This window comes from Ctenopharyngodon idella, chromosome 10, assembly GCF_019924925.1.
Source record: "Ctenopharyngodon idella isolate HZGC_01 chromosome 10, HZGC01, whole genome shotgun sequence".
In the NCBI taxonomy this organism is placed as follows: Eukaryota; Metazoa; Chordata; class Actinopteri; order Cypriniformes; family Xenocyprididae; genus Ctenopharyngodon; species Ctenopharyngodon idella.
In genome coordinates, this window is record NC_067229.1 from 26,737,414 (window position 1) to 26,760,645 (window position 23,232).

At 37.1% G+C, this 23,232-nt stretch overlaps 1 protein-coding gene across 3 annotated transcripts in view; it reads left to right on the plus strand.

Moving 5' to 3' along the window:
* Nucleotides 1-13,413: 13,413 nt before the first annotated feature.
* LOC127521016 (ephrin type-A receptor 5) overlaps nt 13,414-23,232 on the plus strand; it is a 77,769-nt gene continuing 67,950 nt past the window's right edge. The window contains exons 1-2 of one of the 3 annotated variants that reach the window (XM_051909852.1): nt 13,414-13,710; nt 17,997-18,061. In XM_051909852.1, the coding sequence (XP_051765812.1) occupies nt 13,620-13,710; nt 17,997-18,061 (156 nt within the window). In that variant the 5' untranslated portion in view covers nt 13,414-13,619. The remainder of the gene's footprint in view (nt 13,711-17,996; nt 18,062-23,232) is intronic. The other 2 variants (XM_051909850.1, XM_051909851.1) reach the window with 2 other exon arrangements.

Consider the following 23,232-nt stretch of genomic DNA (forward strand, 5'->3'; position numbering starts at 1 on the left):
TGTTACTTATTGTTAGCAAAATTTCTAAATAAAGTGTAAACGATCTAAATTGTATGCATTGTGCAATTTAGCATTCTTCTTCTTCTTCTTCTTCTTCTTCTTATGATTATATTCAACACACATATCAAACATGCAAAATAAAAATGTAGCATGCTACTGTTTGAAACCGCCATTTTTGCATAAGTTTGTACTGTTTCATATACTATTTTTTAATATACAATTTCACTCAAAAATTTATTACTCTCCCTCATGTCGTTCTATACATCTATAAGACCTTTGTTCCTCTTCGGAACACAAATTAAGATATTTTTGATGAAATCCTATGGCTCAGTAAGGCCTCTATTGCCAGCAATGTCACTGAACCTCTCAAGGTCCAGAAAGGTACTAAAGACATATTTAAAACAGTTCATGTGAGTACAGTGTTTCTACTTTAGTATTATAAAGCAACGAGAATACTTTTTGTGTGCCAAAAAAAACAAAATAATGACTTTTCAACAATATCTAGTAATGGCCGATTTCAAAACACTGCTTCGTAGCTTTACGAATCTTTTGTTTCGAATCAGTGGTTCGGATCGTGTAAACAAAGCCTCGTTTACTGAAATCACATGACTTTGGTGCTCCGAACCATAGGATCTTAATATAAATTAAATATCAATAACACAGTTATTATATTGTTATACATTGCTATAACATCAACAAAAATCGTTTCTTGTTTGTTGTCCCAACTATGTGTAAAAACAATTGTGTTCCAAATGCCTTTAATCCAGAAAACGTGTAAATATCAGATGGAACTGAACATGAATTTACTGTACATTAGACCAAAAAAAAAAAAAAAAACATTCCAAGTGCAGAGAGGGAACATTGCCTCCTCATTTCAGAAGTTCACCACACAGCACTAATGACATTGTAAGTATTTTGACAGGTATGCAAAGCAAGTGATGAATACACTCATCAGTCCCCTCATGTTACTCTCCTAAATCCCTGAGGTCCAATCGGTGTTGTGGGTTGTGTGATTAGAAGTGTCATATGCATGTGCAACCTCAACAGCCACACATGGTTGTAACCTCAGGTTATATAGCAGGAAAACATAGACCGACCACTGTAACCAGGATCAAAATTTTGGTGGTTTGTCTTTGCAGCCCCAAACTACATTAAGTGCCACTGTCAGTGTGTCAGAGGATTAGAGTATAAATCAGAGTATAACCATTTTTCCATGTACTATGGAGACAGCAATGTTTCTGTGTGAGATACACGCACATGCACGGTAACAGAAGGGCTTGCAATTTTAACAACCCACTCTTCTCCTCCCCCTCCCTTTGGACTAAGAAGATTTGTGGTTCAGACAGCTGGGCCTGGCAGTTCATGGCCCAAACCAACCCTCCTCAGTATTTAACAGCAACCCCAGACACATTTCTGAGTAATTATCGGTTGATAGATTGGGATAATATGCAAATATCTTCTCACATCCATGATGAATGAACTTTATAGCTACATTTTTAAAAATCTTAATGCAATAATATAGATGATGATGCAATAATTGCAGCACATTGCATAGAGAATTTCACCACGTCTTTGTGACAAAATGCATATTTGTGTCACATTTGATTATTCACAGCCACTAGTCCAAAGATAACACACTGAGTACTGTCAAGATCTATTATTCATTTCCACCCCTACATGTGCTGTTTATGATGGTTTTAATTAGAGACCGAACTTCTTCCTGGCATTGTTTTGAAATAATGAGGCTCTGAATGAACCTGATGTTAAATGTGTGTCTGGCAGCATTGGGGACTTGTCAAGTTGAGGCTACAGTACTTATGAAGTAGTTAAACTACAGTAAAGATTTTTGAATGTTATTTTTGAAGCTTCATGAAGTGGTGTTTTGAAATCACCCATCACTAGATATTGTTGAATAAAGTCGTTATTTTGTTTTTTGGTGCACAAAAAGTATTCTTGTCGCTTCACTGTAGTCACGTGAACTGTTTGTCACATGAACTGCATGATATGTCTTTAGTAGCTTTCTGGGCATTGAAAGTGTTAATTATCCTACTAGCAATGCAGGCCTCACTGAACCACCGGATTTCATCAAAAATATCTTAATTTGTGTTCAGAAGATGAACAAAGGTCTTACGGGTTTGGAACGACATGAGTGTGAGTAATAAATGACAGAATTTTCATTTTTGGTTGAACTAATCTTTTAAGTACAATGTACTTGTTGTGTTTATGTTGTGTTGCAAAACACTTTTGCTGCTATTGAGGTGGGATATGAGTAAGGTTAGAGACAGGTTTGGTGGTATGGGTAGGTTGGGTTAAGGTGTAAGGGAAGGGATAGATGTAATTACATGCAAGCATTTTTAAATATAAGTACAATGTAAAAACATGCATGTACACAATACACACATTCTATCAAATGATTAATTTAAATGTTAGTAGTTATAGACACTCAATATAAAGTGGGACCAGCTTGATACTGGTAACAAAATAAAGATAATGATTTACAGCAATAACAAGTCAAGAAGTCATTCATTCCAATAATAGCTGCTGAATTGAAATGGCATGAACGTAAATGTAAATTGCAATCTAGGAACGAAGTTATTGGCTGAAGGAAAAAATTCTGAACACATTGCGATGAAAATGCAAACTCTGCTTGGAATAACTAAACAAATTCTAGTAATACTGTAATATAGGCAGGGGTTAAATTGGGCTGGGGCCATCCGGGGCTGAGCCCTGGCACATAGGCTTACCAGGGCTCGACATTAACGCTTAATTTTTTGAAGGGGCAAGAGAAAGAGAGTTTTATTTGTCCTGCTTAAAACATCAATAACAAAAATAGCTAGGGAATCACCAAAAGCAAGCATGATTTTATTAAATTTAGTATAAGTGGCGATTGATAATAATATATAATGTGCTGACAGCATAGGCGTAATTTGCGGGTGGGACATATCCCCACCACTTTTTGCCTGGGTCGATATTGTCCCCACCACTTTTTGAAACACCTCGCGGCACGGATATATACTAATACAAAAGAAACATCTCTAGATGATTAGCAATTCATTCGTTTGTGTTAAATAATAGGCGATCTATCGCTGGGATGTGTTGTTTTTGAAATCATGTTGAGTGCTCGTTGCCGCTGTTATCAGTGGCGCAACAGTGTGCTCTTGGCGCTCGTGCACACTGCACAGTCTTCACACGGACGAGCGCTTCAATCTATCACTAACGTTGTTGCGGCCGGAGACTCTATTCTTTCCAGTGAAATCACAAAACAAAATACACATAAACGTGTCCCTGCTCTTGATATACAATCACTGATGAACATCTTTGGCTTTAATGAGCAAAAAATAAAATAAATTACACGAGGGCGGATTAGAACCCAGAACCTCTGGCATGCTGAACAAAAATTCTATCCCTCGCCCACCAGGCCAATCTAATAAAAGTTGCGGATCCACGTATTTATTGACTAATGTAAATGCTTTTGGGACTAACAACAGATGTAAGGACGAAACTATCATATTAAACATGAGGTCTATGTCGATAAATTTTGTGCATTTATTATTGCTTTATTTATAATTATTATTATTGTAATGATACAATTACAAGCACATGACAAGGCTTAAAGGGTTAGTTCACCCAAAAATGAAAATTCTGTCATTAATTACTCACCCTCGTGCCGTTTTACACCCGTAAGACCTTCGTTGATCTTCGGAACACAAATTAAGATATTTTTGTTTAAATCCGATGGCTCAGTGAGGCCTACATAGGGAGCAATGACATTTCCTCTCTCAAGATCCATAAAGGTACTAAAACATATTTAAATCAGTTCATGTGAGTACAGTGGTTCAATATTAATATTATAAAGCGACGAGAATATTTTTGGTGCGCCAAAAAAAAAAAAAAAAACGACTTATTTAGTGATGGCCGATTTCAAAACACTGCTTCAGGAAGCTTCTGAGCATTATGAATCAGCGTGTCAAATCATGATTCGGATCGCGTGTCAAACCGCCAAATTGCTGAATTCACGTGACTTTGGCGCTCCGAACTGCGGATTTGACACGCTGATTCATTATGCTCCGAAGCTTCCTGAAGCAGTGTTTTGAAATCGGCCATCACTAAATAATTCGTTATTTTGTTTTTTTTTGGCGCACCAAAAATATTCTCGTCGCTTTATAATATTAATATTGAACCACTGTACTCACATGAACTGATTTAAATATGTTTTTAGTAGCTACCTTTATGGATCTTGAGAGAGGAAATGTCATTGTAATTTTCTGTAAAGCTGCTTTGAAACAATATGTTTTGTGAAAAGCGCTATACAAATAAATATGAATTGAACTGATAAAACCAGGAACAATGGTATAATACAAAACTACTGCTGAGTCTGACTGATGGTGATTTGATTATTACACAGTTTGAAAAAGAACATTTGTGCCAAGTACCAATCCAAACAAATGTCACCAATGCAAATTATAAGGTATGCAAGTTTATTGCAAAACATGTGTCAGACAAATGTTGGTAGCTTAAGAGAGAATGGTTAAAATCTATGAACTCCGGAATTTCTCGTGAGGGTGAAAAATTTCTCCATGCAGATTTCGCAATGGGTTTAATGTTGGTCATTTTGATTTGTAATACTGACTAACAGAAACCTTTTTGGTTTGCTTCATATATTGCTTCACTATTGACAATAGACAATGGTCCTATGACAGTGAAATTCTGCAGAAGAGATGAAAGATATAAAGACATATCTTAAACTGAATAGAGGAAACCTTATAGCACAAATATCCAGAGAGTCTGAAGTCATGGGGTTTGGCTATGATAAAAGATCACTAGCATTGCTAGCATTGGTGTTGTACAACATCATTGGAACATGTCAGCCGAACCTCACCATGGGGGGTTAAGCCTTTCTCCCATAATCCAGACAGCAAGTGGGATTTTGGAAATTGCATCTGATAACCAGAGCATCTGAGGGTTAACTTGCAACAAAGAATCAAATTATGCAATTAAATAATAAAAAGTATGCATTCAGCATATCTTCTTTCTATGTGAGTGAATTGCAGCTGGCAGAGGTGTCATAGAGAGACGCAATGTAGCAGACGTCTGGTCTGCTCGTATGCAGCTCACACACTCACTATATGCTTGAGTTTCACAGTGTTACCTCAGGAGCCTCCAACATGCTCAAGGACCGGCTTAAAAACATGCTGCGGTGGATTACTCTCAATACCTCTTTCAGTTTATTTTGAGATGTATGTAAAGACTCATTGACTGGAATGAGGTCAGCTTGAAGCATAGCATAATATTTATTTTGTAAGGTAGATTTTCAGTAGATTTTTTTTAGGCAAGCGTTTCTATTACTCAGGGATGTTTTCTCTGAGGAGACACTCATTGCGTTCTCACTGAGATCCTACAGAATGGTGAACACAGGGGGGATGCTAAGGTGCAGACGAAATGCAGGATGGTCTTGTCGAAACCAAATTAATTTAACCTAATGTATTAATATTGCAAATAAATTTTAAAAATTGTATAGAAACAATGTTCACACAGAAATTGCTAGTAAATGTTGCAATTAATTACAAAGAAATGGTAAGTAACACGTTGAATTAAACTTACAATTTTAAAGTAGAAAGACTGATATAGTATTTTCTTTTAAAACATATTTTTCAATAATTTTTTGTTTTATTTGCAACTTTGAAAAACTAATGTTAACAAATACAACTCTCAATTTTAATAATATATTAGTAAATGTTGAAATTAACATTAACAAAAATTTATAAACGCTGTAGAAGAGCAATTCATTATTAGTTCATGTTAACTAACGTAGTTAACAAATATTAACTAATAAACCTTGTTGTAAAGTGTTACCGAAAAATGTTTTATCATCATCATTTAGGCTACAGTGAAGGAACCAGCACCATAGTTAACCCAGTCCATTTCATTCTGCAGTCGTTTTATGAGACAGTGTATGCCTTCTTGTTGAAAATATTCTATAAATTGAGTATCTGAGCCAATATAGTAAAGACTGGAGGGTGGAATCGTTATACTCAAGCCCATTCACATCAAATATGATAAGTATAATGATAAATAACTGTAAAGTTTTAATAATTATTCGAATTCTATGAGAATAGGGAAGCGCACACCACAACTATAATGATAATGACACAATATCGGAACAACATCATTGGAATTATTTTCAATACATTTTTTTTTTTTTATTTTTTTTTCAGCTGACAAAAAAAGATTAAAATATTGACAGCCAATCAGAATTCACACAACCTTCAAGAGCTCAAGCAGCGGCAGATGACAAAACTACAGCATGCTTACAATAAACAGAATGTTATTGTTTATTAGTATGGTTGCTAGTATAGTTATCATTGTTATAGTTAAATTTTCAGTTATTGTTCTTGGTAAGAATGGACAAGCAACATTCACATTGTCTTTAAAATATCTAAAAATCTTGTTTTAAAGTAATTTTATTAAGTAATTATCTCAGTTTCATTGAAAGACCAAATCACCTTTAGAAATGGAAGGATGTGAAAGCTTCCAAACTGTTTTTGTTTTCATTGTTAATGAAATCATGAGTAACAATGAGGTGATCAATCACTGCTATTCATCACTGTCACACTGTCAAGCTCTTTGAAAAGAAGGGAGAAAAAAATCTGGCAGTGGCCAGTGACCAGTGACTCATGTTTGTAGAAAAGAGACACAAAGAAAGTGAAATGTACAAATAACAACTTCAGTGCCACTCGCCAAGGTTACAAATGAGAAGGACAGTAATCAGAACATTAATATTGTTGTATGCATCTGTGACCTGTTACACAAAAGACTTTCTTTCGATGATCCACTTTAGACATTCTACTAACTTTAAGTAACTGCAACTACATGTCAACTTACTCTCATTAGAGTATTAGAAGACTGTCAGCTTAATATCTGCTAACACCAACAGACATTCTACTGACTATAAGTAACTTTGCAACTACATGTCAGTTTATTCTACTAACCCTAACCCTAACTTAACAGTCTACTAATATTCTAATGAGAGTTAGGGTGTACTCACACTAGGCACAGTTTCCTTGTACCGTGCCCTTTCGTAATTTTGTTTTTAAGAATACAGACAGAAAAGCACTTTCGCTAATAGACTGCCTAATAGATTAATCATTTATGCTGCACAGCGATTTTCACTTGATTGTGCTGCAAGTATCAGAAGATTATTCTGGAGGCAGTTGACGTTGATGGGGAAATTTGTAGCTTTACTCACAAACTAAAATTCCTGTTCATCAATAAGGTGAGAACCAGACCTGTTATAAACATAAAAATGAAGAGTTTGGTTCCAAAACGCGATAAACGTCATTTAAAAAAAAAAAAAAAAATGAGTTTCCGCCAAAATCAGTATTGTACCTGGTCGGTATTGAAAAGGCATTCATTAATTTTGCGCAAAATGCGATATCCGTCATGTTATTCTGTCATGTTTTCTCCCTTTCTTTCCAAAGCGCGACAAACGCCAGTCTCCTTTCTCTGCAGAATGCGATATATCCGCTCAACCAATCACAGCGCACCATTCCATGCACTGTAAACAGTAATGGCGGCGCTCTGAATACACCCGGCATCCTAGTTTTCCTTATCTGCTTTGTACTTTGTGATCAACAAAAACAGAAAAAAATGAATAATTTTGACGGCATTGATGAACCTGTGGTGGAGAAGAAACGTAAGTCATCGAAATCTAATAATTTACGTGAGGAGATTAAGAAGATGAGGCACTCGAGTCGGGAGGAGGAAAAATGCCGGCTGTTGCTTGTTTCACGACAGCATCAAACTTCTGTCACGGTCCCCAAAACTGAATCGTGGACAGTTTTTAAAAGCCGTTTTTTAATACCAATGTACTCTGTAAATGTGTTTATTTTAACCATGCGGTGGCGCCAGATACTCTTTAATTGGTAATGACAAACAGAGACATAATTAATTTATAACATTAACAAGATGACTCGTTGAATTCATTTTGGGAGCGACGGCTAAATGTATTTTTAGTAAAATGCCTATATATAAGATTAGTATTGGTTCAGAGGCTGTCATATATGTGAATCAACTTACTTTGTTGTGTAATTTCAATATGAAAAATAACTTTTATATTGATGGATTAATTGCATTTTGAAAAAAAAAAAAAAAAAAAAAAACGTGTCATGGATTTATTGCATTTTGGGAAAAAAAAGAATCCGTTTTTATAATGTAGATTTGAATTTTTAATGTTTTTATAACCAAAAGATGCTATGTGAAAGTTTGAAACAGAAAATAGTGGTTTTCATCTTGGTAAAGAAAACACCTTTTTACTAGCGTTTTGGAACCATACTCTTCAAATATACTCAGTTTAATTCAATTAATTGAAAAGTGTACTGTCCAAGTAGTAAGAGAAGATGTTTGCTCTCGTATTGATGACAGTAGTGCACACAAGAGTAGTAGCTGTTTCGTGCTCCGGTGTGGTTAGCGATCACACTACATGCGTACTGCGCCCGAGCCCAACTGAACCGTGCTCTGGTCCACATCTTCCAAGCGGGCCAGGGACGGTAAAACGAACCGCACCCAGGCATGGTACGGAGCGATCACGCTAGTCAATCGAACCAGACTTTGGGGATCAAACACGCTCGGGCACAGTTCAGGTCACCTAGTGTGAGCACACCCTTAGTTGACATGCAGTTGCATAGTTATGCTTATGGCAGTGGCGTGCGGTCCGTATAAGCTGCGAAGGCTCTGCATACCCAAGCCATTCGTGGACTCGGCAATTAATATTAACATTATAAATTACTATTAAATCCTTTGTTTGAGGTGTACCATAAAGCCTACATGATTGGCAATGCATATGTAACTGTCCATAATTTATTTATTTGCCAAACAACGGTAATTTTCTTCAAATCTGCCAGTTACAGAGACTTCCAGGTAAGCTGATCTACAGCAGCTTTTGCGCTTTCGTGCTTTTGTTATGGAACGTCATCATTGTCCCACGTTCTCATTGGTTTGCTGGCCTATGGCGAATTTCATGCAGGATAAGCTGTGAGCTGATAGCTTGGCCAAGAGGAAAAATTAGCTGCTGCCAGATCTAGATCACATTGTATTTGATACAAAACTAACTAGACTTAACCAAATGGGGAAAAAAAAAAAAAAACATAACTAAAACTATTTTCATAGTATTTCATAGGGATTTTTTTATGAAAACTTATAAATTGTTTAAGACAGTCCTACTGTAACCAAAGAGTATAGAAGTATAAGTTCTTTGCTGTAACTAGGCATATCAGAGGATGTTAATCGACAGTCTGCATTTGTTAAAGTCATCAGTTTGCATAACTTCAACTTATTTTTTAAAGAATACTGATATTTTTATTTATTATAGCCTACTTATATTTATTATAATTACATTTTATTTTTTATTTATTATAGGCTGTCTCAGGTAAATGTAGGCTACTCTCAATAAAAGGTCCAACATGTGTGTTGCTATTTGTCATGAGCAAGCAAATGAGTAAACTAACAATGTCTAGAGAGAATGCGAGTGTTTTGCTCATTAGCTATAAACCCATTCAACGTAACTGCATCGGCTACATTTTTTACATGACGCACCACCCAGCATACCCGGTTAAAAAAGTCACCGCTCGCCACTGGCTTATGGTTATGGTTAACAGAATGTCTAAAATGGACCATTGAAATAAAGTGTAACCGAAAGCTAGATGAACAAACTTTCAGAGTAGGTTTAGCGTTGACAAAACCAAACAAATTCAGTCCGGTGTAGATCAGGTTCAACTGTTTCGCAATGCTCTCTATAAACATTCTCTGTCAACTCAGAGTTTGCACCTTAAAGTGTGACATCTGCAGCGAACAGTCATTTGCAAGAAACATGAAGAGCATCAGCTTGATTCACTTCAGGGAGAGTCAGGGTTATTATAGTTAGTGAAAATTAAAACTAAACCCAATTTTAGTTTAGTTTTAATTACTTGAAATAAAACTGTGGTCCCCAGCCACAGTGGCCGATCCAAGCTCCCTCGCCACAGCCATGGAGGCCATTCCTCGCTCCCTCGTCACGAAGGCCGAGCCTGAGTTGACTATGAACCCTAGGGCTTTAGCACTGCCCTGCTGGCTCCCAGTATTGCCAGCACCTCCCAAGCTCCCTGAGTTACTGGCACCTCCTTGTCTTCCTGTAAGACCAGCACCTCCCAGGCTCCCTGAGCTACCGGCACCTCCCTGGCACCCTGTATTGCCGGTGCCACCCTGGAAGCTTCCAATATCTGTGCCACCCTGGTCACCTGCCTGCTACCTGCCGCTACCCACCACTACTCCAGGGCGCCCGCCCTCCCTCCCCGGATGGACTCTTTTTGGCGCGAGGTCACGCCTTCCAGGAGGGGGAGTAATGTCACATTCTGAGTTGGTTTTTATAATCAGATTTCTTTTTTGATGTAACGAGTAATGCATTACAAGTAACATGCTGTCACATCTGCCAGCTTTTCATTTAATCTCCTTTGCTACCTTATCACAAACTTATCACAAAATGTCCTCCCAATCTAAAATCAATACTTGGAAAATTCAACAATGATAAGACTCCTTAGATGTTACTTGATGCTACATTTAATTAATTAATTAATTTATTTATTTTATTCACCTGCAAGACTCTCCTAGTATAGAAGGAGTCGGCCATCTTTGTTTGAAAAAAAAAAAATAATAATCCACACACAACGGCTTGCCACTTGGTGGCAGTATATAGGATGATGCACTAGTGTCCAATGTAGTGGTTGATGTGCAACTATGCCATCAAAATCCATGAATATGCAAGAAATTTTTTTTTTTTTTTTAAATAGCTGCCCACTGTAGTGACCTCTATACATGAAAAGGTTAATAAAAACTATTTAAGCATATATATATATATATATATATATATATATATATATATAGCTACTTTTAATTATGCAAAATGTACTGTTATTATTAAGTACATGTAACACGTAACTATGTCACTTTAAAATAAAGTGTCACCATATATTCTTTTAAAGTAAATGATTTCCATAATAAGTACTCTTTTTAAACATATTCTAAAGTGTATTTCTTTTTCATGAGGGGATTGACCAGATCAGAATCACATATTTAAGAGAGTTGTAATAAAGCCTGTTAAGGTTATCACATAACATTGTTTAGTGTGTAAATGGTTATGTGAAATGTCTTCTTATGTCTAACCATATTATAGCTTGCATTTCTACCCACTGGCTTCTGAGTAACCCTCTACATCCCATAATGCACCAGTGTGCTGCTCTGAGATTGTGTGCTGACTCTCAGATTGTTCCTCTTCCTGTACTTTTGTCCAAGTCCTCTCTCTCTTTAATGCCAGGACACGATTATCAGTAGTGACAGCTCAGCTGTGTCTGCCTAAACCAAGCCTCCGCTCTGAGTGTGGTGGCAAAGACCCTGCTGTTTTTAGGTTGGTCTTTGAGATGTCTATGACAAGTCCAGTTCACTTTTTAATTCAGAAGCTGCAGCCACTTCAGTAGAGATGGGGTACTTGGACTCAGTTTCAGATTGCAATTATGAATGAACATGAACTTGGACACACTCGAGTGGATTTGTACTTGAACTTGACACGGACTCTGGCATTTTGGACTTTGAAAATATTCTGAGTATCGAATACAAATCATGTGTAACATGAAAGATATATAAAAAAATAACAACCTAAAATTGAGACAAGACATTAATAAATGTCTCCCACTCAAACTCAATTGGTTAAGGACTTGGAACTGACATGGTGGACTCAGACCCAACACTACCCTTTCAGAGTGAAATTTTAAATGTGGCCCACATTAAATCTGTGAATGCAGTACTCCAAAAAATCTTTGTATATTTTAACAAAAACACATACTTCAAAACTCTTTCCAGTTTGTTTTCCACATTAGTTTTGCTTGCTCAGGGAAGTATCACTGATATTACTGATCATACTTGGGGTCATAATTACAATTTTTGACAGGCAGATATAAATATTATTAGCATATTACATCAATCCCTTATTTTAAAGACCATGAGATAGCTGAGTAGCTTTTCAAATTTGTGTCTTGGTAGAACCATTCAAATGCCATAATAGGTGCCCTTAAACGTACATTGAAGGGAGAACATGAGACTTTGAGGTGACTTTTGGCCAGTAAGCACCTTATAGCAACCACTTATCAATGACTCAGTGATGCAGAACGTACCTTATTAGATTAGATAGATGTGTCTTTAGCACAAAAACAGATTTAAATACTTTTGCAGGTGTCTTGTTTTTATTGTGCTCTGTTCTTTATCTATACATTTAGCGTATGGACCGGACCATGAGTGCGTAATGTCTTGTGCAACAGAAACGATGCTGGAATGGATAAGGTTGTATAACTCAATTCTTTCCTTCCCTGTTTTGGTTAACATCTGAAGACAAACCCATTGTTGTTGTTCTTTAGTTTGTCATTTTGAACTCAGGATCTGAGTCTGATGTTGGCTGCTGAATTTCTCCGTGAGTGTCTGGTGAATGAGGACGTTGAGGAGCGTGGGATGTTTCAGGAGGGCACGGCACGGGAATATGTATAATCATGCAGATGAAAGAGATTGAGCTGCAGTCATTGAGCCGCATTTATCTTGTGGGTGGAAGTGCTGCTTTGGCTTAAATTTGGATTTTAAGAATGCAGTGAAAAATAGAGGTGCAGATAAAAAGGCCACGTGAGCTTAAATCACAGACTTGCTTTTGGAAATCTTTACATTTTTATGTTGCAAAAGCTTGTTGCTTTAAAGGAATAGTTATAGTACAAATTACTATGCCATATTATTAGTGTTTTTCTTTACATGTTTTCCTTACAAAACTACAGTAAGTGCATATATTATTTAAACAATTAATGTGATTAGCACAATTAAGAAAGATGTACAACTGATGCATTATCATTGCCACTAACATTTTATCTATTATTCCAATTGTTCATATAATTGTATGTCTTCATTATAGATACATAACCACTATACAATGGTTTTCTAAATAACCAGAAAACAGAACTAACCAGAATTGTAGAACTAAAAAGTTAAACTGTCAAACCCTTTTGGTTTTAAATAGAACCATTATTACAGTATTATTATTAAAACCATAGATAGATAGATAGATAGATAGATAGATAGATAGATAGATAGATAGATAGATAGATAGATAGATAGGCTCAATCGAAAGTGTTTCTTTATTAGATCTCGTAGGAAAATTGCCGTGTATCAGTCAAACACGATCAATATAGTCTATTATAGTTTTGACACAATGTGCACATAGATGTCATTTTTTAACATTATTCGTCTGACTTACACCTTCATTAGTCTAGATGAGTCTCATGTCATGAGCAGTCATTGATGTCTATTGGAGAGCTGTAATCGTTTACTCCTCCTCCTCATGCTGTCGGCTGTGTGGGTGTCTGACAGCTCCGTGAGTCTCAAACCGGAGCGCTTCAACACTCACCGCAACGTGCGCGCCGCTTGTCTACGCTCAAATGTGTTTTTATTCCTGCGTGTCTACGGTCAGCGGTCCTCATGTCCTCTGTAAGTCTTTCAGGATCGCTTCAGTGCTGATGTGATTTCGGTACATTCATTCATTTGACACATTTCTTCAGTCGATGAGTATGCGTTCACGGTGGAGTTACATCGCCTGGATTTGCGTCTTCAGTCTCGGCGCGTTCAGGACTTTCTGCATTCCTAGTAATGAAGGTAAGACATGGGATCTGGGAAAGGTGGTATTTGCAGGGATATGATGGTTGACGGTCACTGGATTCCGCAAAGAGAATATAGTTCTGGAAGTAAAGGTTCTTCAGTGGTTCAGCAAATAACACTCTTCTTATTCAGAGCCATTTTTGGATCCATTTTTTTTTTTTTTTAGTCTCCAAACAACCATTTAGCAACCCCAAAACTGGGTTGCTGTATGGTTGTTTGGATACTAAAACAAAAGTTCTTGATGTTTCATTAAAGGTTCCTCAGATTAGTGCGTTGATTTCCGAGTACATAACCAGTATACAGTGGTTTCTAAATAACCAGAAAATATTTTAAAAGTTATTTGTAGAGCTTAATAAGGTTCTTCAATGGTATCGGATTGTCAAAACTTTCTGGCTTTATATAGAACCTGTACATAACGTACATCACATATTACAATAAATACATGACATTATAAACAGGGTTCACAATTTACACATGAAATAGTATAAATGCATCAAACACCCATCAGATCTTCTCCAGAACCTGTTTTATGGGTCTTGCTCTGTATTTTATGGTATACGAGGGTAGATGGCGACAGAAAGGTTGTATATACAGGTTGAAATGTTATGTCTTATGTGAAGCATTATGTAATATATAGTCCATAAAGACAGCAATGATTTCACACCACACTGTTTAATGGAGCAGAAGTTCCTGAACATCAGTGATTACAGTTACAGTGATAACACCCAGCCAGGTGTTATTTAAACATCTCAGTTCACTACTGCACATGGATAGACGTCATAAAGTGTATTTTGTGAATTGCTTCATTTTCTTTGAACATGTTCAGTGGAGCCCTTTAAAGATTTTGTGAATTGTGTTGTTTAATAAGAACATCCATTAAAAGATAATCAGAATGAAAGCACTATTCAGTGAAGTTATTAATGTAGATTCAATAGTCTATTTTAAAGACCTGCTGTAGCATGTTCTTTAGGACTCAGATATTAAATGCTAGATTATTGTAGGATGAAAAGAAATACCTATGCAGTATAATTTCTACACTTCACGGAGACAAAGATGAGGCACTTAATGAAGGTTTTATATATATAAATAGTCTTTTCAGAGGTTAAACTTGTATTAGAAAGATCAGATAGCTCTAAAATGTATATTGCATTGGACCACAATGACACTTTTTGTAAAAATATTATGTCTTTTTTTGTGATAGCTGAAGTGTACACGTGGGATGGTGAATTTGCATTAGAAACGTAGAGACAAAGGAAACACAGACACTGCGTGCATCAAAGTTCCCTAAATTCGCTTTGTAGTGGTCAGAGAACAACAGGCACTATTCCATATTTTACAGCTTTATTTCCCAGGATACAACAGTATATTTGCATGAAACCCTTTCAAGCTTTTGGACATTTTAACTAGCAAACATAAAAAAAGATTTCACCCGCTGTTACCATGGGAAATGTCAGCAAATTATCTGCAACTAAAATTAATGTGTTCCAATTTATCACTTGGGCTGAAGTGCTCAGACTATAGAATATGTAAATATTCTAATGAGCAGAAGTCAGCATATGGACAGTGCAATGACAAGTGTGGGGATGAGTTGATTGATTGTACGCTGATGATGGCACAATAAAAATGAGAGCAGGATGGGGGGAGGGCGCACGGGTGCCTACACAGACTGGCACAATGGCCCGGCAGACGCGGAAGGACAACGGCCACTTGAAAATCACAATAGCTGCAAGTACTGTATGGTAGAATTTGAACAAACCTGTCGATTTGGAGAGCTGCGGCCTGCGGTGAACAGTAATCTGTAGGGCAGCGTGCTTTAAAAACACTTTAAATTAACAATTTTAGCCGTTGCATTTGGATGGTTTAACCTTGAGTATTCCAAAGCAGAAGGGTAAACACATAACAGAATATTTGCTTTAAATATTTTGCAAGAAAATGTCCTGTACTAGTCAGTGTTTCTTGAGAATCTTTCTTTCATGGTTTACTTTTTGGTTCAGTCTTAAAATGTTTTTTTTCTTTCCCTCCCAAAGTTAGATCTCCATTTATTGTATTTGCCTAAGGATGGACACAACCTCTCTTTTATCTAGTTCAGAACTGTACTTCTTCATGCTAATTGGATTTATGTGATTCTCCCCAGGATATTTTTCAGTTTAAGTAGGACAATGCACATCGATGTCTGTCATTCAAATTAAACACATGTAGACCTCATTTATAGACATTTAAATGGGCCACACGGACTATTTCATTTGGTGTTAAAAGCATATTAAATGTAAATCTAATTCAGTGTTTTTTTTTTTTTTTTTTTGTAATGTGTGAGTAAGTCTCAAATTTGGGGTTACATAACATGTAAGATCAATAATCTCTCACTCCCATCCAACTGTTGGCCTTATTGATTATTGTACTTTTGACTGATATTTACCCATTTACGTCTTTCACATTATTTTTTTTAGCACCATTGTGACATTTGTGTTGGTTTCTTAGTCGTTAGCTTGTTGTTTTGGAGCCAAAAAAGATATTGCTATTGTGAGTCATCTCACACATGCTAAATAGTCTCGCCACACAACCTTTGATCAACACAAGGTCAAATTAAAATTCATCCCTGATCAGGCTGTGAAAGTAAAGGTCATCTAATTAGCTGTGGCGGTACTCATTCGTAAAAGGTTCCAGCAGATAAAAAAAAGGACCTGTGACCTACTCTGCGTATCAGATACTGGCACAATAATCTGAAAAGGACAGGATTGTTTTATAGACATCTCACATAGAATATGCACTCAATTTAACCAAGGGCAAAGATTAGACAACAAATATTTCTCCACGTTCTATTATACTTCCAATAGGGTGTATTTTCAATGATTGTCAGACAGATTTTATTCAATACTATAAAAAGCCAATGTGATTTTGTAGGTATCCAGATGTAAAGTGTCTGTATACATAATGTTTTCTATCTGGGAATTATTTTCAGGGGCATTTTTTTCCTTTATGAGGGCTCCCCCCCTTATATATCTTATATATTTCATAAGATATGAAATATATTATTATATTATTTTGAATTTCAATTAAATTTTTGATACTTGTGGCTGCAATTTTGACCTCATTCATTTTTGTGATCCTATTACAATATCAACAAACTGACAACATCTAAAACACTTTTACATGCGTGCAGCTTTCCTTTTAGGGTCATTGATTATTGCATTCATGGAATTCAGTGATTGTATTGTATATAAATGTTCAATGGCATAACACTTGAAATCTAGTTACATAAGCAAGCGCATACTTTACTTATGAATGCCTATGAAAACAAATGGACTCAAAGGCTATGTTCAGACTGGAGGCAAATCAAACTTTTTCTCAAATCAGATGTTTTCAGGCAGACTGTCAGCACTATTATTTGCAAGTGATCAAATAAGATTTGTGTCCAGACATAACCAACCTATATGCATGGATTGCTTTGGTATGGACGTAGGCGTACCCATGTATGTGACAAGGCTTTCAAAACGGATGCAGAAAAAATGGAGATGCATCATCTCGCTCTCCAAATAAGAGCTCCTGTTGAGTCCTAGTACAGAACTGTCGCACAGGAAAATGCAGAAATCTTTGGACATACCTTTTGAACACTGTATGAATACTTCCAGCATTTCTGTCACCAGTTTTGACGTTATCATTTTGTGTCGCATCAAAAGTTTTGGCCTTTCCATAAAAAAGACAGTTTTAAATCCAATTTGAGCAGCCAGAGCATCCAGACTGAGACGCATCTGTAAAAATCTGCTTGGAATCACATTTAAACAAACAAACAAAAAAAAAACATATGGATAAAATCTTTGTAGCTGGCAGTCTGAACATGGCCAAAATGAACTAGATATTGTTGTAAACAACAGCAACAACAAAATATAAATATGTGTACATGTATACTGTAGAGTTGGTATATGCAGATATCAACAATAATATGACAAAGGGCAACAAATATAATAAAAAATTGAATTAAAATTAATTTAATTTTTTTTTATAAATGAACATCTGTGAAATCTAATTAGATCACCCTCAACTAGATATTGTGACACAATTAATGTGAAATACAATTAATTTGATAATAATTATAATTAAAATGAATTTATTTTAAAAAATGTTAGAGAATCTACAGTACAAAATGAATGAGATCAAGATGATATTGTGTTAAAGGACAACTAATGTGATCTGCGAAGTAAAGCAGTCTGCATATAAATGTTATTTTTATATTACTTTTACAACTCCAGATCATTGATTTGTCCCTGTTTCTTGTTCTCCTGCAGTGAACTTGCTGGACTCTCGCTCCGTAATTGGTGACCTGGGGTGGGTCGCCTACCCGAAGAATGGGGTAAGTTCCACACATCTTCCTGTCTCTCAGCACTCTGAGTTAAGAGCTGGCTTAGGAGAACATCTCAAGGTCTCCAATTCCCTTGATGGCAGAAAAGACAGTTTCAAAGTGAAAAATAATAGAACGTGGCAAGTGCGGCACAGAGAGAGAGGGAGTACGAGAGGTCAGAGACAAACAGAGAAGAAGGGAAAGCCCTTTTTTTTCTAAAAGAGGCACAAAGACACACTAAACCTGCTGTTCTAATTTCTTTGTGACACTCAGAATGTAATTTATTTCTGTCGAGCCAGCCGATTGGTAAACCCACAGAACAATTTGTTGAATTTTAATGACAAATGGCCAAATATGTGTGTGTGTGTGTGTGTTTATGTGTGTCTTTTTTTTCCCTGTTTCCTTCTGTTGTTTGGCATATATGGAATACCAAAGTGAAGAAAGCTGAAGCTAGATGAAATAGTTTGTCAGCAGAAAAGGAACGTGGGTTTTGACTATCTTGGTTGTTTTTGACAGGCTGTTGAATGAATAAGCAGCTACAAACTTGAACAGAACGGGAAAATACATATCCCAGTATTCCTTTAGGTCTGTCAGTATCGTGCTGTTTTTATACCCCCCAAAAATCATGTTCTCATCATGACATCACCCAGTTCTAGTTTGCTGATGCAAGAATAGCAATCCAGTGCTCACTTTTGGGGCCCCTGCTAAGCTATCACTTGAATTTCAAGATTTTGATTAGAAAAGTGTATTTGCTTTACCACTGTGCAAACACTGTGATTTCTCCATTCTCGATATCAGCTCGCTCGTCCCAGCTGCTGTTTAGAGCCTTTATTGTTATCTAGCGTGGCCTGCATCCAGTGTTGACAGTGTGCTGTTATAGCTTAATTCAGTTTCCTGTTGTGATGGTAAAAAAGAGCGCTTGCATTGTGCTTACCTGCACCTGCCCTCCAATGCAACAATACAGGACGACAATAGATCCTAAAGTCTCTAGGCGCGCTGCATAACACCTGTTATGAGAGACGATTATTCCTCCTTTGAGATGGAAATACAAACATCCTTCCGTGATATGCTGAATATGACGCGAAATCTGTGGAGCGATAAATCAATGTCAGATACAGCAGAGGGCTATTCACATCCTTCTCAATGGCTATTGAGATTAAATGATTTTCGCTCCATTATTAGATGTTAATATTACTCAAGGGTGACACTTGCAGTTGAGTATTATGTCAGCAAGCCTGGGATGTTAACTAGTCTTGCTAATATGCATTGAGTTTTGATTGAACAGTTGATTTAAAAGGCTGACTGATTTTTCATTCTTAATTCAGATATGTTTTGTGACACTATTCATAAATATATTCTAATATGTTACTCATCCATTAAGTGCATCTTTTTCAATAACATTTGAATGAAATTAAGGTATAAAAGGCCTTTAGGGAAGTTAAATTGTACTTGGTAACTATGTAACTATGTCAACTTATTCTACTAACCCTAACCTAACAGTCTAATAATATTCCAATGAGAGTTAGTTGGCATGTAGTTACAAAGTTCCTTATATTTAGTAGAATGTCTAAAGTGGACCATAGAAATAAAGTGTAACCGTTATTTTTTGTAGGGCATAAAAAAAGATAATACATAATGTTTTGATATCGTAATGAAGAAAAAACCCTATATTGAAAGAATTAATTTTTCAAACGAAAGCTTTAGAATTAGTGGTATAATTATATGACGTGATCTTTTATTATTGTTTTATAAAAAATAAAAATACAGATTTCAAAAAAAAAAAAAGTCCATCAAATCAAATTTGTGTGGTGCGACCGACGCTATCTCACGACCAATTCCTACGTATTTTACGAGATGGCTAATTCGTATTCATTCGTACGACCTCACCCGTATGAATTCGTACGATTTGTCTAAACCCCAGTGATGGGTAGGTTTAGGGGCGAGGTCATTCGTATTAATTCATACAAATTTGTCAACTCGTAAAATACGTACGATTTAGCAAAAAACATATGAATTCGCATGAGTGAGGTCGTATGAATTTGTATGAATTAGCCACCTCGTAAAACATGTATGAATTGCTGTGAGATCGGGTTGGTGCGACCAACACCTGTCCATCCTTACAAAAGGGGGCGTACATACAAATTGCAGTGAGAGAGAGAGAGAGAGAGAGAGAGAGAGAGAGAGAGAGAGAGAGAGAGTTCCCACATGAAATGAAACAGTTATATAATTCAATAGTTTTTTTTTTTTTTTTTTTTTTAGGTTGTAAAGGTTAGAAAATTCGGAGGAGATTTGGGATTAATAATGTGAGTTAGGGAGGAGATGCTGGTTTCCGGGAGGCTTGGGATGTTTGTTATGCTGTTAGAGTTGACTACACTCACAATCATATTAATTCAACAGAGCATCTAGAGTGTGAGATGGATTTAGCCACAGCTCAGCAGTTTTAAGAGACTCAGTAAAGCCTGTTACATGGCAAATGAGAAATATGGCAGATAGACCTTCTTAATTTATCTAGGTATTGGTTGACAGTTATTGGAGGTTTTAACATATTAAGAGAAACCTAAACCACCCAGGAATTAATATGCATTCTTACATAAAACCTATAAAAAAAAGGTCAGACAATTGCTATCTCCATCTTTGCTATATAACCAAAGTCTCCATATATTCTAAGGCAACATTCTAATTGAAACTGAACAAAAGTGTCTTATTTTGAATGCTCTTCATTGGCAGAAACTCCTCACAGAAAGACCTCCTTATATGAAGAGCACAGGAGACTGACAGTTGATGTCCATACGTTAGAATGTTGCTAAGCTAACTGCATCACACTCTAACATTGTGTCCTAACAAGACCTGAAACAATAATGCGAGTAATCAAAGGTATCTCTTCCATGTTAAACCATGTTTTTGTCTTAACCAGCAAGCAACACACCATTTTGTTGGTTGTTTGTTTATGCAATGTTGCTCCAAGTAGCCCTGGACACACTGAAATCTTATTGAAACGAAGTAGCACTCGTTATGTATATAAAACGTCAATTATAGATGAGGAGAGTAGATAAGAATCAGGTGACAAATCCTTTTAATTCCACAAGGAAAAGTATGAAAACCATACCATCTTTTGAAGCATCATGGAAACATCACCAGAAGAAGTTTGGTAAAATGAGGCATAGAAGATAGCATAATGTCACTGCCTAAGATGTTGTCTAGGTAGGCAGCTCACTATATTTCAGAACAGAACTATTAAATAATCTGATTACATTTTTTGTTTGCGTGGTTCATGTAGGTAACACAATTGGGTTAGATGAGCTCATTTTTGAAAACTCAAAGGCTTTTGGATCTACAATCAGCAATCTGTACTGGCAGGTACATCACAAAACACCAGCGATTATCTTTTCTCCCCGGTTTGTTTGTTTTCAACCCTGGCTTCATGCTGCTTTAACCGCTGTCAGAACAGGCCAGATTTGCCAAGTCAACGAAGCGGTTTACAGGAGCTCAGCTAAATCCGGGCTTTGTGCAGGCCTAGGGCACCTCTGGATCACACCACTGTCTTTTTTTCCTGTCTCCTACCGAAGGGGAAAAACGCATTGATGTGATGCTCAACAGAGGAACCCCTTCACCCACCCTGAAAAGTCACATTCACATGTCCCACCACACTCTCACGCAATGAGCCAAAATCATAGCAGGGAGTTGTTTTCAACCATGCTTGTCAGTCATGTTCGGCTCCGCCCCCTGTGGACCCTGGGTGGCAATGACAGGGATGGCTGGGCGATGGTGATTGGTGGGTAATGATGGGTTATTGTTTGAAAGTCAGTGGGTCGTACTTGCTCGTTCTCTGTGGTGTAGTGTCAGTAAACAACCGAGAAGGAAGTGCTCTGGGAGTTGGGGTTTATGGGTAAATGCATGCTTACAGCATATGCTAACTCACACTGGGAGAATTGAGGGTTTTAGGGGCAGAAAACATTGGTAAATTAGTGTGCCAGGATAGTGGAGGAAAGGATTTAGATGGAGAGAAAGAGAAAACGAAGAGGGTCTCAGTAGGGGATGGTAGGAAAGAGAGTTTGAGTGATGATAGTTCACAGAAATTTATATGCTGAAAGAACTGACAACTAGCCACAGAGGTACTGCAACAAAAATAAATTATATAATTTTTCATATGATCTGTTAGACACATAATAGCATAGATGTCCAGGCACCACTGACTACTGTTTTTAAAGAGTTAGTTGACCCAAAAATAAAAGTGATGTCATAAATTATCCTCATGTCATTGAAAACCCATTAGAGTTTTTTTTATCTTTGAACACAAAGATACTATGTATTGCCAAAAGTATTGGGACACCCCTCCAAATCATTGAATTCAGGTGTTTCAATCACTTTCATGGCCACAGGTGTATAAAATCAAGCACCTAGGCATGCAGACTGCTTCTGCAAACATTTGTGAAAGAATGGGTCGTTCTCAGGAGCTCAGTGAATTCAAGCATGGTACCGTGATAGGTTGCCACCTGTGCAATAAGTCCATTCGTGACATTTCCTCACTACTAAATATTCCACGGTCAACTGTTAGTGGTATCATAACAAAGTGGAAGCAATTGGGAACAACAGCAACTCAGCCACAAAGTGGTAGGCCACATAAAATCACAGAGCGGGGTCAGCGCATGCTGAGGCGTGCGCAGAAGTCGCCAACTTTCTGCAGAGTCAGTAGCTACAGACCTCCAAACTTTGTGTGGCCTTCAGATTAGCTCAAGAACAGTGCGTAGAGAGCTTTATGGAATGGGTTTCCATGGCCGAGCAGCTGCATCCAAGCCTTACATCACCAAGTGCAATGCAAAGCGTTGGATGCAGTGGTGTAAAGCACGCTGCCACTGGACTCTAGAGCAGTGGAGACGTGTTCTCTGGAGTGATGAATCATGCTTCTCTGTCTGGCAATCCGATGGAGGAGTCTGGGTTTGGCGGTTGCCAGGAGAACGGTACTTGCTTGGCTGCATTGTGCCAAGTGTAAAGTTTGGTGGAGGGGGGATTATGGTGTGGGGTTGTTTTTCATGGGTTGGGCTTGGCCCCTTAGTTCCAGTGAAAAGAACTCATAATGCTTCAGCATACCAAGACATTTTGGACAATTTCATGCTCCCAACTTTGTGGAAACAGTTTGGGGATGGCCCCTTTCTGTTCCAACATGACTGCGCACCAGTGCACAA